At 43.6% G+C, this 14,576-nt stretch overlaps 1 protein-coding gene across 1 annotated transcript; it reads left to right on the top strand.

The window, feature by feature from the left end:
* The first annotated feature begins 1,691 nt into the window (after positions 1-1,691).
* On the top strand, positions 1,692-14,310 carry arhgap31 (Rho GTPase activating protein 31). The gene is made up of 12 exons (XM_084450291.1): positions 1,692-1,908; positions 6,416-6,518; positions 6,886-7,030; positions 7,230-7,312; positions 7,428-7,535; positions 7,759-7,901; positions 8,806-9,013; positions 9,423-9,547; positions 9,661-9,717; positions 9,942-10,661; positions 10,823-10,995; positions 11,118-14,310. The coding sequence occupies exons 1-12, from the start codon at positions 1,809-1,811 to the stop codon at positions 13,212-13,214; spliced, it is 4,062 nt and encodes a 1,353-aa protein (XP_084306417.1). The 5' UTR covers positions 1,692-1,808; the 3' UTR covers positions 13,215-14,310.
* The last annotated feature ends 266 nt before the right edge of the window (positions 14,311-14,576 follow it).

The raw sequence follows: 14,576 nt of genomic DNA, 5'->3' as shown, positions 1-14,576 counted from the left end.
TTTAATACAGTATTCAGAGTTGAGAAGAGGCAAGGAAGCTTTATTTGTATAGCACATTTCAGCAACAAGGCAATTCAATTGATTCAGGGATGAATCGATTTCCAAAGTATAACTCTCCTTACAGTAGGCTAAGTCAGATGTCTCTGAAACCATGAAGAGGTGGGCTACAGTCGGAACAGCTGTCTCCTGCATCAGTATTGGATGAGAGATCAATGGCACAGCAAGCCTGGAATAATGCCCAAAGCTTGACTGGGGACCTGCTTCAAGCCAAAAACAACTGGGCTGTTATGAATACAGGGATCACACTTTATGGTTGGAGGTCTGGTGCAGCTGTGGTTCTTGCCTCCATACTTTCCCATCTGTGCCCTGAGATTGAAAGTACAATTAGAGGTTATAATCACAGTTCAGTACTGCGTTATTAGATTACATAAGAAATATCACATCCTCATTCACAACACAGTTTGGCTGCCAGATGCACAGTCATGCAGTAATAGTGACAGCCATGTCTGACCTCTGACCCTGCTTGACTCCTGATCAACACCATGGGCATGTGAATTCACATGGACTCCTATGTGAACTGATTTCTTGTTTGTTCACACAGTTGAAATAAAGACATACGGTGTGTGTGTGTGTGTGTGTGTGTGTGGAGTGGAGATAAGAGTGTTTCCTCATCAGATGGCTACTACAGATGTTGAATCCAGAATTTACTGTTCTTCAAGTTTCTTTTTTTTTTTTTAGTTTAAAAAAAAAAAATTCACATTCATTTCATTTAAACCTGTCTTTGGCTGTTTCCACATGCTATGATTGTAGTTGAAGCTTTAGCCTGGTTCAGTGTGGGGGGAAAATATGAAACTGCTTAGCGGTTGGTAACAAGAACCATGTGTCCTTTTCTTCCCTCTTTCCCATCTGGGCCCTTCAAGCACTCGTCTCACTCTCCCCTCCACTCCCTCTTCCTTCTGGCCAGTCTGTTTTTGTTTTCCAAACAAGGCTCTCTGTACAGGAAATTGTGTACTTTGGGAGCATTCAGGAAGGCAGAGAGCAGATTTCCTGTTAGGACCATAGCTGAAAAAAAAAGTGTGGATAAAAGGGGTCAGTAATTCCGTACAGCAGAGGTCCTGTAGCCTTCAGCTCCCTCCCCTCGCCGCTCACCCCTCCCCTTTACACCGTCTTGACATTTCAAACCTCCATGCCACGCCACTGACACCACTACCATGACATTCTAAACAGGGAGAAATTGAAAATCGGAAAGCTGTGAAACAAGACGGATAAAAGGAAAAACACAGAGATAGTGTTCCTCTGCCTCGCGTTTCCTCAGATCCAGAGAGGGAAGAACAGGGAGATTATGAACGAGGAGAGAGGAGGAGGAGGAGGGGGAGAGGCACAGGGAGAAAAAACAAAACGACAACAGGAAACCGACTAATTCTGATGCTGTTTCTGCAAATCCTCCTGAGATAAATCACTTCAGTGGACTGCCATTGCCAATCTACATTTCCAGCTCTCACAATTACAACTGACAATGTTTTTTCTATCACAGTTTTGCAAGACAGATTGGAATTTATAAAGGACCAAAAAAGTCTTAACAAAAAGTGACGTCAACTTTATTATTTGCTCAGGGAATTCGCAGTCCCCCACACTGGTTGGTCAAGATGTGAGCGGATGAGTCCTCTTTGGGGGAATTAGACATTCTGGTTTGTATGTGTTAGACGTTCGGCCTACTTTTTTACCCCTTTCCCAGGGTCTCTTGGATCAATGGTTGTGTATTTGAGGATTTGTTTGTTCTGAACTTCTGGACTACTAACTGGATCCAGATGAAGAACAAAGGAGCCAAACAGAGGTCCAAAAAGAAAGGAAGTGAGAATGCATTTGGCTGCGACCTCATGGAACATCTACAGAACTCAGGACATGATGGTAAACGTGTTTCTTTACATGTTTAGACTGTATGTTGTTACCTCCCTTCATTTGCTCACCTTTCAAACAGATGTGGGAAGGTCTCACGTTATTCTGTTTAATGTAGCCTATTACTGTAATGGTAGGATACATTCAATTATTACATGAACATTCACATTTAATATCTATAGACTTGTCAGACGTGACCTGTAACTACTTTTTAAAAGTCATCAAACATAATTCACTTTGTCTTTGATCACCTCTCACAATAATTTGTATCTCACTATACTGGTCAAGACTGACAAGAGTGAGGATGTCAATTTTTTAAATTGCAGTGAAAGTGTCGGACTTTGTTTTATACCTATTTAAATAATCCATACTTCCGTTGAGTTTAAAGAAAGACCCAGGGTGTGGCCCAGTCTTTTTTTGTCAATCACCCCTTACCACTGTGCAGAGTTCTCTGTCTGAGCATTCTGGGTGGGCAGTGTTACTCAAAGAGGGAGGTAACTGAATGAAAGACAATGTAACCTAATGTGTGTTTATCCACAGTGCAGTAGGCCTAGTATCTGCACAGTATATGTTTGTTTGTTTGTTTGTTTACATTTTAAGAATTGGAGTGAAGTAATGGAGTAACAGTACAATTTCAATGCTTTTTGTGTGCTTTTTCATGTTTCCCTGTCTTCTTTAACTTAAACAATGTGAGGTTGACACAATACTGTACGTAATGACATGGTAATAACCTAGGTAGCTAGAGTAGGCAGGCCTTCTGTAGGTAGGTAGCCTACTTTACTGATCCGAGGAGGGGAATTGCACTGATCAGTATACAAAAAGATAATATACAAGAATACCAATTATACAAGAGTGCAATACTACATCCACAAAGTTTGTGTTGTTGTGGGTAGGGCCTACTTACTTGGGAAATGTCTTCATGATTATAATTATGAACCTTAAATGATTTACATGGTGGTTTGTCACACTTTTAAGTTTTTATGCTATTGACACCAGAGGGCATTGAAGAAACATGATGATAGTATGAAACTTGTCTGTTTTTTCGTTTTCATCCCATTTCAACACAAGGAAAACCACTCCCCATAGTTTGCACCACTGGCATACAGGCAAGGCAATGCACATTTTTCATTCATGTTAAGTTCACTTTAATTGCTTTTTAATGACTAGACAAGGCTATTTTTGGTTATATTCATTTAGCTTGCTTTCATAAGGTGATGCTATCGATAGTTAGCTAGTTTGTATAAGGATGTTATATTTGTGCTTTTATCTGAACTTGGCTAGCTAGCAAAATTTTTTATTGGATAAGTCATCGTCCTTATAGCTATCGATACTTGATATAATAATAATGGCAGAAATCAACCGTGGACCGTGGGTGGCCGGTGTCCACATGCGCTTCACTACCTAGCCACCAGAGAGCGCTACAAGCATGAAATTGTCATATTTCAACGTGGGAAGGCCACAGAGACACAGTTTGGACTGGCAGAAAGCTCTTGGTGTAAAGATATAAATATGTGCTGCTCACACGCACAAGCGCGTGCATAGAGCCAAAATAAACTTGAGCAGAGCCAGCTCCCCATGTGGGACACAGGGTTTGGTCTGGCGGGAGAGCCCCAAGTCCCCTGGCTCTGACCCGAGGGGGGCGCCACAGAGACGTCGACCACGGCTGCCCATTCACCTCCATTACTTTGGACTTCGAGTCAGGAGCTAAAAATTCCCTCATGACTTGTCTATGGGGAGGATTTTTGCCGCCACCCGGCGGGGATGGAGACACAGGGTTTTCACTGTTGGTCTTGTCGTCCATTTTAGATAGAAATCACTGTCAGTGTTCCCTACACGGAAGATGGAATTGCAGAAAAACTTCAAAGGGAAAGCACATCCAATGATCCGCCATTTCCGCAGTTCCGTCTTCGTGTAGGGAAAGAGCTACTCTGACACGGATTCTAAAAAGGCTTAAACAGCATCTAAGCATTTAATCCAAGCAATATCAACTAAAAACAAGCTTGACTGTGCCCCTTAAATGAAAATTATAACGATTTTACAGTAAATAATTACATAGACTTTAGAGAATGTGTCTGTGGTGTTTTACAATCACTGAATGAATTCTAAAACGATTTACTGGCTGGCATAGGACCTTCATTCCAAGCAAACACAAATTTGCAAGTAAACCATGGCTCAAAACTTGCTTCAGGCAAACCACTATTTGGACCACAGGTATGTCAGTGAAAGTGTACAATGTGTATCCTTTAGCAAGCCTCATGTAAGAGAACAAACTCTCATTCATAGAACTCCAGAGCAAAGCTGGGCAACACATTTAAAGCTGCAGTGTGCAACTTCTGCACTAGGAGCCTGCTACAAACTAGCAACGAGGGAAAATTCTGTGTGCCAAGTTAAATTGAGTCTACTTCAGTCTCACAGTTTGTGGGTTTGGGTGCCCATACTGTAAGGCCATAGAAGAATGTCTCATCGCTGACTGGATCTCAACACAGGCGAATGCTTTGAGCCAGATGTGGCTGTGCCTCTATGGGAGGAGGGACCCTCAGCTCACACGTTTTTTTTTATTATTATTTTTTATCTGTTTTTATTAGGAAAATATAGGCAATGTTACAAACGTCACAGTACTTGACAAAGATTACGTTTCCAGCCACTGTAAGAACAAGAAACATTGAAGTTTGTGCCTTATTTCCTTTTTATATAATCACATATTACCAAGTAGTATAGAAATACTACAGAACACTAATTAACAGCATATGTATATGTAAACCAACACAAAAGGGAAAAATATAAATAAAAAAGAAAGAAAAAACATGGCGGTAACACAAAAGGAAAGAATTATGTAAAATGTATTAAAGGTTCTTGCAAGTTATTGACATTAGCAGTTCACCTAAGAAAACAAGCTCACAAGTTTTTTGTTTTTTTGCTCTATAGTGTTGACTTGACACCAAATTATAATAATAACTATACAGAGCTAAACAGCAGTCTAGACAGATGCTGTTTTCACAGAGGAGCTCAATCACTTATCTTTCGATTTATCATAGCAATATATCAATATTTAAATGCTCAAAAATCTTATGAAAATCGTACATACTGCAGCTTTAAAGCCTCAGAAAATGGAATGGTTTGTTTCCACTGGCTATTTCTAGCAGCGAATGAGGGGCGGGGCATAGACAGATGTGATGTCATACTGGACAATAATAGCTATCTGTGCTCAATCTTCTTTTATTCTTTTTGAAAATGGGGAAAACATCATGTTATGTAAGTATATACAAAAGATCTGAATTATCTGGGGGGGGGGGGCTATCCTCCATTCATGTTATTGTGTGTCTAAAATATGAAACAATCCATTGTCACTAGGGCATGACCAGATGGTTCCTTATCCTTTTGTAAAGAGTTCTGGGAAGGGCCTCATCTGTATCTGGAGGTAAAATGCCACTGCCTGGTAGTGAAGTGGGAATGCAAAGATAGGCCATGAGTCTCGAGTGCTTAGGGTGAGAGGAGTTCACAACACACCGTGAAGGTTCCACTAGATCATCTCCACTTAATGCTGGAGAAATACTTAGTCTCGGCCTACAGTAGCCGTGGCCTACTGTACTGTACATGTAACACCTCTGACATGAAATGCAGAAAACAACTGTATTTTCTTTTCAAACACAGCGTTGCCGATTAACTTATTTCAACAGTGAGAACCCATTGGGGACTACTGTAGTTCAGACAGCAATAGAACAGTTGGGTGGTAACATTTCAAAAGCCATTTTCTATAAGAGGAAGTGTCACAAGTAATACCAGCTGCAAGGATTGGGTGTGTCAACCTTCCTCTGAAACAAACAAACCATTTTAAACTTCCTGTCAAATTCCACCTTCCTCAGAATCAGCAGCCCAATGGAACAGAAAGCATACTTCAGCATAACAAAGCATGGTGTGATATCAAAAAAGAAATAAGGATATGACTTAAATTATATCAATAGCAATGGGTGTACAGTACACCGAGCTGTCCACCTCACTGTTTTGAGATTTTCTTTTTTGCATTTGCAAGCTTCAGTTTCCTACCGTATGGTTTTCAAACTGCGCTACATGGTGTATAATATTAATGTGAATCGAGCTTTTCCAGTTGGCACTCTTTCCTTCATGTCAGCAGTTGAAATGATGTTCTAGTACTTTCCTAAATGCTACATGTACAAAAGAAAACAGCTGAGAATTTCCTTCAACGTTGGACATATAATTTTGCTTTAAGAATTATGTCTATGTCATTCAGACATAATATGTTTTATTAGTGTTACATCATAGAGCAGTATGATGCACTGTATCTGTGTTCCAGCGATGCCATACATCAGGTTGCCACTGACACTTTTGTATGAATAGGAAACACTTGAGATGAACACTCATCTACTAGTTTCCATAACATTGTTTCAAAATTCTGCTGAAAAACGCACATGGTTTAGCTGAGAGAATCTAAAGCTAACTTAGAGAGTTTTGTGCTGTTGAGCTCATCGCTAAACCTACATTTCACACATTTGTTCTTTAGTGCCTCAAGTTCTGAAGACATGTGCAGAGTTCATTGAGAATCATGGCATTGTGGACGGGATTTACAGACTGTCGGGAGTCACCTCCAATATCCAGAGACTCAGGTATTTGATGAAATTAGTTCAACAAAAAACTGCCCTGTGAAAGCATCAGCTCAGAGTAAAGAAATATTGAGTTACTGTTTGTTTGTGTTTTAGACTCATGGAAGATAGTGCATATTTCTGCTTTCATAGCACTGTAATGCTGCAATATGTTTTTGGGGCCACCGTGAACATTCCATTACCATTTTGTTTATTTAACAGTATATCAACAAAACCAGTCAGCAGGCAAACTATAACCTAAACCCAGCATGAAAACAGTGAGAGGCATATCAAGACCTTCAGCCATACTAATGCCCATGTATGTGTGTGCGCGCATGTGTGTGTGCATGTGTGTGCGTGTGTGTGTGTGTGTGTGTGTGTGTGTGTGTAGACAGGAATTCAGCTCCGAGTCGTGCCCTGACCTTACAAAGGAAGTGTACCTCCAGGACATTCACTGTGTTGGCTCCTTATGCAAGCTGTACTTCAGAGAGCTCCCCAACCCTCTGCTCACATATGAACTGTACACAAAATTCACAGTGAGTACTGCTGGGAAAGCCAAGGTTTCTACAGAATTTCAGCTTGAATTGCTCACGGATATTCCATAATCGCTTGAGACCATTAGATCTAAAAGCAAGCATTTCACATCATTTTTTGGTCATGTTTGTTAACGCAGTGTGCACTGTTTTTTAAGCTTTTAAAGTAAACAGGCTAATGTCTGACTTTGATCCTGTGCAGGAGGCCCTATCAGTCCAAGGGGATCATGAGAAACTACAACATATCCAGGGCGTAATCAAACAGCTACCTGTCCCCCATTTTAGGTAAACCAGTAGTTAACGAATATAACTAGCATACATTTGGCCTTGTTGCTCCGTTGCTTGAAGAAGTCAATAAAGTGAATCAATAATTTTTGTTTTGTTTTCTTTGTTTCCTCAGGACTCTAGAGTATCTTAGCAAGCACTTGTCCCATCTGGCCACCCTTAGCCCTCAGACAAACATGCACACACGTAATCTGGCTTTGGTCTGGGCTCCAAATTTACTGAGGTAAGAAATACTCTATTCCTGCCTCAATCACAGTCCAATAACAGGACAATAGTTATCACAGAAACTCCCGTTTGTCCACATATTTCACTTTGAATCATATGATATTTTGTTTACTACAAGCCTACTACTGCTTACAATACATTTGCAGTGCTTATGTCACCTTTCTTTGGTGTGATTTGAGATGATGAGCAGTTTTGTCCTGGCTCTGTGTTCTGTTTGGCAGGTCCAAAGACATCGAGGTGCCCTCCTGTAACGGGGACATGGCTTTCCAGGAGGTTCGGGTCCAGCAGTCCGTGGTTGAGTTCATCCTGAATCACACAGAGCACATCTTCAATCACACTGCCGTCCAATTCAAACCCAAAGAAGGTATTCTGAGAACAATATGAAATGTTAAATTATTAATCTATTCCTGTTGATTGTATTACAGTGTAATCTGTATAATTATCACTGAGATATCGGATGCTGTAAATACTGTATTTTCTTTATTACAAAAGCATCCAACTGTGGCTGCCTGATTCATATACTGTAGCAAACGAAGCATCATAAAATCATTATTTTTACTACCAGTGTTCCACAATACAGTATGTAAATATCTTCCAGATGGGAGTAGAGGTGAAAAGCCGTACATGCAGTGTGTGTTCTGCAGGGCCAGGTCTGGTGTGTGTTCCTTCAGGTCTGGTGTGTGTTCAGGTCTGGTGTGTGTTCCTCCAGGTCTGGTGTGTGTTCCTTCAGGTCTGGTGTGTGTTCCTTCAGGTCTGGTGTGTGTTCCTCAGATCTGGTGTGTGTTCCTCAGGTCTGGTGTGTGTTCAGGTCTGGTGTGTGTTCAAGTCTGGTGTGTGTTCCTCAGGTCTGGTGTGTGTTCCATCAGGTCTGGTGTGTGTTCAAGTCTGGTGTGTGTTCCTCCAGGTCTGGTGTGTGTTCAAGTCTGGTGTGTGTTCCTCCAGGTCTGGTGTGTGTTCCATCAGGTCTGGTGTGTGTTCCTTCAGGTCTGGTGTGTGTTCCTTCAGGTCTGGTGTGTGTTCCTTCAGGTCTGGTGTGTGTTCCTCAGGTCTGGTGTGTGTTCCTTCAGGTCTGGTGTGTGTTCCTCAGGTCTGGTGTGTGTTCCTCAGGTCTGGTGTGTGTTCCTCAGGTCTGGTGTGTGTTCCTTCAGGTCTGGTGTGTGTTCCTCAGGTCTGGTGTGTGTTCCTCAGGTCTGGTGTGTGTTCCTTCAGGTCTGGTGTGTGTTCAGGTCTGGTGTGTGTTCCTCCAGGTCTGGTGTGTGTTCCTCCAGGGCCAGGTCTGGTGTGTGGGGAGAAGTACGCCACGCTGCCCGTCGGTGGTCCGGGGGGGGCGATGAAGCTGATGAGTCTGGAGGAGGCCCAGGCGCGCTCCCTCAGCCCCAACCACCCGGCACGGAGAGAGCGCCAGCGGGAGAACAGCCTGCCCGACGCCAGCACCGCCACCCTCTACCACACCGTCATAGACGCAGGCGATAGCAAGTGAGATTTATTTTTGTTTATTGAGTCAATCAATAATATACAAGGCTGCATCAAAAGGCACACTAGTTATCCTTGTTAGAATTTACTGAATGCATTTGAGTGCACTAGTCCTTTAAAATGATCAGGGGCCTCATTTATCATTGTGGATACACCCTTTTTCATTTACACCTGATTTTTTTGTACTTGCTTTTCTAGGCAAATAATGTGATGTATCATGCCAAAACTCAATGCGAAATATTGTGAGATATATATATATATATATATCAGGTGTAAATTAAAAAGGGTGTATCCACAATGATAAATGAGGCCCCAGGGCTCTTCCTGTTTTTGTGGTCTCTTTAATGCACACAGTTACATTGTCTCCTGTTTCATTGTCTCCTGTCACACTGTCTCCTATCCTGTCTGTTAGAAGAAAGTTTTCTGGAAAATCTAAGAAGTGGAAGTCCATCTTCAACCTAGGCAAGTCCGTGACTGATTCCAAGGGCAAACTGAGCCGCAATGGGAGTGTGTTCATGAGAGCACAGAACATCTCAGGTAACGCACGGAGACGCACCCCGAACCCCTACACCCTGCCGCACAGCTGCAGACTAAAAGGCACCATGTATGTGAGGAACTATATTATGTACTGTATTATTTCTTATCTGCAGAAAAGGCAGCTATCCGTCCAGCTAGAAGCATGGACTCCTTGTGCTCAGTCCCAGCAGGTGAATCGATGCTAAATGCATGAAAAAGATATCAATATATCAGATAAGAATGTCTGCAAAATTACTACATTGTAAATGTAATACAAACACACCACTCATGCTATTTTTCTGACGGATGTTCTGTATTTAGTATGTCTCTCTTCCTTTTGGTTGGATTTGCTTCATAAACAAGGATGGGAAGATATTCATCTAATCTTTCGCTTCTTGTCTGACTTCTAACACAGATGAGGAGAAAGCAGCTAGCTTCGGCACAGCAGGGGGAGCCAATGGTTTCTTTGTGCCAGGCGTGAAATCCAGAACCCTTGGATCCGACGTGCTGTCCGATCTGAGTGAACAGGAGCAGAAGTGGGAGTTTGATGTGAAGAAGCCAGGCGGGGCGACGGGGGGCGGCAGCCCCGGCGTGAAGAGAGCAGGCCTCCAGGGGGCGCCGGCGCCGAAGGCCCTGCCGGAGCAACTGAAGGTTTTCAAGGGCGACGACCTCAGTAGCTGCCAGCCCACCTCGCCAAAGAACAGGAGGATGTTGTACTCTGGCTCCGCCCACAGCAGCTCCTCCTCCAGGCCCTCCTTCCCAGGAAGTCTCTTCCCCCTGGAGTCCTCGCCTCGGCACCAGCGCAAGGCCCTCAACATCTCGGAGCCTTTCGCCGTGTCCGTGCCGCTGCGTGTCTCGGCGGTCATCAGCTCCAACAGCACCCCCTGCAGGGCGCCAGGGAAGGAGAGACCGGCGGCCGGAAGCGCGCTGAAGCACAGCAGGGAGACCAGCCAGTCTGAGCAGAGTGACAGCAGTGGTTGCTCGGGTTACAGGGAGACCGCGCTGGGTGAGACCAGCGTCGGGAGCCAACACAGCATCTACAGTAACAGCAGCTCCGGACCTCCACTGGAAACGGAGGGGAGACCAGAAGAGCCAAGGAGCCACGGGGAGGCAGACTCCAAAAATGTGCTAGAGGGTAGTGCATTTTCACCTGTTCAATTCAAAGTGTGTGAGACGTGAATGTATATGATCGTGGATGTAACTTCTGTCTCCTCCATGCAAAGCATGTTTCTGCCATTAGACCTCTGTTTTACAGAATCCCTCTTGATAAACTCATGACAGATCTTTCTCTTTCAGATGTAGTCAGGGAAGGAGAGATGAGAGAGGGAAGCAGTGGGCTGGAGGTTTTTCAGTCTTCCAGCAACCAGACCTCCGACATCAGACATGCGGATAAACAACAACAGACTCCTGGTAAACAACTGGATAAACAGCTTGCGTCAGACCATGCGTCAGAAGCACTCACTCAACTGGTAAGACTCATACCTCAACCATTGACCAATCAGCACTTGTGCTTTACCACAAATGTGAAATCATGTGATAGATGCTGTGAGAATAGTTTTCTTAATCATTTTTTGTGGTTTGTGTTCGGTAGGACAGGGAGTTTTTGCCCGCGGGGAAAGAACTGTGGTCTGACCTTCATCAGGAGCTGAAAATCACTGAGCCTGAGATTGACCTACTGGAAGAGGAGTTTAAACCAGTATTCTGCTCTACCAAAAACACCTGTGAAGATGTTAAACCAAAGCCAGGTGCTCAATCTAAAAGGAGAAGCAGCCTTCCAACTCACTCTTTGTTGTATAAAGGACAGCCTTTTATGCCTACAAGGCCTGCTCTGACCGATCATGTTGCTGCTACAACTGAAGGAAACATAGCTACGAAGCACACCTCAGACATACCGTTTTTATTTGACAACAGCATTGATTTGAAGGTCAACACGGATATTAAAGATTTAGTCCCTCGCTCTGTTGATTCAACCTGTAAACCAGAGAACAGTCTGCCTGAGGTTTCCCCAAAAGTGAAGCTTCTGGACACAGAAAACCCCATCCCCATGGCACCGTGGCCCCCACTTCCTCCCCCAACAAAGACAAAAGCTTTACCTCTTGCTCTTCAGAGCCCAGTCATAAAAGCCCAGCCGTCAGCGGACATCATCACAGACGCTAGCATGTCTGGAGCGGACCAAGGTCAAGGGTCATCAGGGAAGGCTAAAACTCAAAGGATCAAAGAGGTCATCTTTGGAAGTGAGAAGAGGGACTTACCTGCTGAGGTCATGGGAGACATTGAGAGGCTATCAATCTGTCTGGAGGCCAGACCCCACACCTTGGAGCTGACGACCCAGGAGGAGGAGGATGGATGTGGGGTAAACTCAGAGGAACTGGACCTGGTAGAACCCTGGGAGGACTTCAGCTCCACCAAACAGTGGGTCACCAGTCCTCTCCACTCCCCTACTCTCAAGGAACTGTTTGAGAAACTAGAGGTGTCTCCACCCTGTCCTGTTGGAGAAAGTATGAATTCTAAAGAGGGAAACACTCCACATCTTTCTATATGCGACAAACAAACCAACAGATCAAGCAACGTCTCTCAAACAAGCAGTGGTAGAATGGAGACCAAAAGCTCACTCCTACCCTCCAAAGCCCCACAAGTCTCTGATGATACTCCATGGCTGATGGCACACAGAGGAACCAGCTGCACAGCCAAGCAGAAGAACACCATCTCATCCTCTCAGAGGGTTCACAGAAAGATGTCTCACTCAGAGTTGTCTCACTCAGAGAAAACAGAAGAGAACTGCTTCTCCAAACACCGGCCAAATTCCCTCAATCTGGATCTAGGACATCGCTGCATTAGGGACATTTCCAATCAGCAGAACCACAATTCTTCAGAATTTTCCCAGCGAGGAGCGTTGACCCCATCTGGAATGAAGTTCAACGGCCTGTCATTGGAGCTGGAGGTGTTCCTGAATGACCGCCACGCCCCCATGCGTCGTAACTCCGCCCCCGTCAGCGTGTCGTCCGTCAGAACGGCGTTCATGATCAAGACGTGCCAGGCCAAAGCTGTGCCTGTCATCCCTCCCAAGGTGCAGTACAGCCTCATACCTCAGCCCAGGCATGACAAGGGCTCTGATGGAGCCAAGGGACAGGAAAAGGACCTCGCTAAAACTAGAGAGGAGAAAGCAGAGACTGTACCTCTGTTCTTGCCTATCGCAGATCTAGAGGAGGAGCTAGAGAATAAGGAGCCCGCCCCCAAACCCCAAAAGCAGCCCATAACAGATAAAACTACAGAGACTTGTAAAACCACGCCTACTTCAGACCTGCCCGTGCTGAGGAGGAAGCGCACCTCCAATGTTGAGCCTTTCCTTGATTTGCCCCGACCTGACAGGCCCACCCTCCTCCAGAGACCCTCCTTCAGGAGTCGGCAGAGACCCCAGAGCCTCATCCTGTTCAGCCCGCCCTTCCCCATCATGGACGACGGAAAGCTTCTCCTCTCGCCAATCAAGAGCCCGACAGAAACGTCCGCTCTTCACGTCTTTTCCAAAGAGATGGTGGAGAATCTCAGGACCCCCGATGGGGTTACCCTGAGGAACAAAATGACTATCCCCAAAAGTGGACAGAGGCTTGAGACCTCAACCAGCTGCTTCTACCAGCCTCAGAGGAGGTCCATGATATTTGACAACAGGAGCCACAGGCAGATCGAATGAATCAATGTTAATGTCTGCATTGCTATTTTTCTGATATACTTGCATTCTTCTTGGTCTTGGACATGTAGTAGTCACGTGAACAAGACTGGAGATGTGCTTCATAATGTGTTGTATCTACAGTATGTTAAGTGTAACTATTCTGGGATTTTTTTTCTACATTGCACCTATTTTAAATTCTCATTTGGTTAGGATTTTGATAAACAAGGAACTGATGGGGAAAGCTTATCAACATGTCCTCTTAATGTTCCTGCTGTTCTACACTAAGTATTCTCAGCCTGCGGCTTGTGGAGTACTGGGTATTGTTTCAGTAAATATTAATATTTGAATTTAGCTCAGCCAAAGAGTGAACATATTTGCAATGTGATTGACAGACCCAAATATATTAGACATTAGAAATATTTAAATAAAGCCTGAAGTATTAAGAGAAAGCCATGAAGTATTAAAGAATGCCAGACAGTATTCTATGAAGCCATTCGTCAGTGTTAGTTGCCAGACATGTGCATCACACAAACAACCGCCATGATGCTTTTTGCTTCAATAGTGAATTTCTAAAAAGAGATGTCTTTCATACTAGCTGATTTGTTCCTATTTATAATTTGAACAATATATACTTTGTATAGTGAATCTGTATTTTATACACTGAGAGCACACTGACATGTATTAGCTATTGGCACTGTGATGAGCGTCATTGGAGTGTCTGATATGGTGACAATGAATACAGAAGAACTCTATCTGTTATTGATTGTAATATGGTTACTAATAGTATTTATCTAGCCAATTTTAATCTATAGATAGCCATTAACCAGCTTTAACCTCTTATTTCAGTAGTTCTCTGTAATATATTCCCTGTATGGAAGTCACTTTAATTCTCATAGACAACAAGTCTATTTGTATTACTTTATTATAAACACCTTTATATGTACAGAGACACTGTGGATTTTTTATGAGGAAAGAATAAGAAGAATTGTTGGGCCGGCACTTGTGGTGAGGATACAAGAATACAAGTCAGCATTGGAGAGGATTTAAGCACTATGCTTGAAATTGTAATGACCAAAACTGGACACATTATGTATATTCACTGTAAGACTTAAGACTTACCATTAAAGTTACACACATTATAAGTATTTTGTGAACATTTTCTACCATACTAGCAAAACATTTTTGAGAGACCTACTTAAGTTTACATCTTAAACATCATAAAACAAATGTTAAAACAAAGAAATGTCATGACCCTTTTCTGAAATTAGAGTGTGCTATACTTTGAATGTACAGCCAAGCTTCATCTGTGGGTGGTCCTGTTCAGGGGTCCAGCTGAGTGTAGTGGTCCTGTTCAGGGGTCCAGCTGAGTGTAATGGTCCTGTT

The sequence above is a fragment of the Borostomias antarcticus genome (assembly GCF_949987555.1).
Source record: "Borostomias antarcticus genome assembly, chromosome: 15".
NCBI classification, from domain to species: Eukaryota; Metazoa; Chordata; class Actinopteri; order Stomiiformes; family Stomiidae; genus Borostomias; species Borostomias antarcticus.
The sequence above is the reverse complement of the archived record's forward strand: the minus strand, read 5'-3'. Positions and strand labels throughout refer to the sequence as shown.

Excerpts from the sequence above, each read along its gene's own strand:
- arhgap31 (XM_084450291.1), top strand. The coding sequence starts at position 1,809 with ATGAAGAACAAAGGAGCCAAACAGAGGTCCAAAAAGAAAGGAAGTGAG. Across the intron at positions 6,519-6,885 it reads TCCAATATCCAGAGACTCAG|ACAGGAATTCAGCTCCGAGT; the intron begins GTATTTGATGAA and ends GTGTGTGTGTAG. Across the intron at positions 9,014-9,422 it reads ATAGACGCAGGCGATAGCAA|AAGAAAGTTTTCTGGAAAAT; the intron begins GTGAGATTTATT and ends CCTGTCTGTTAG.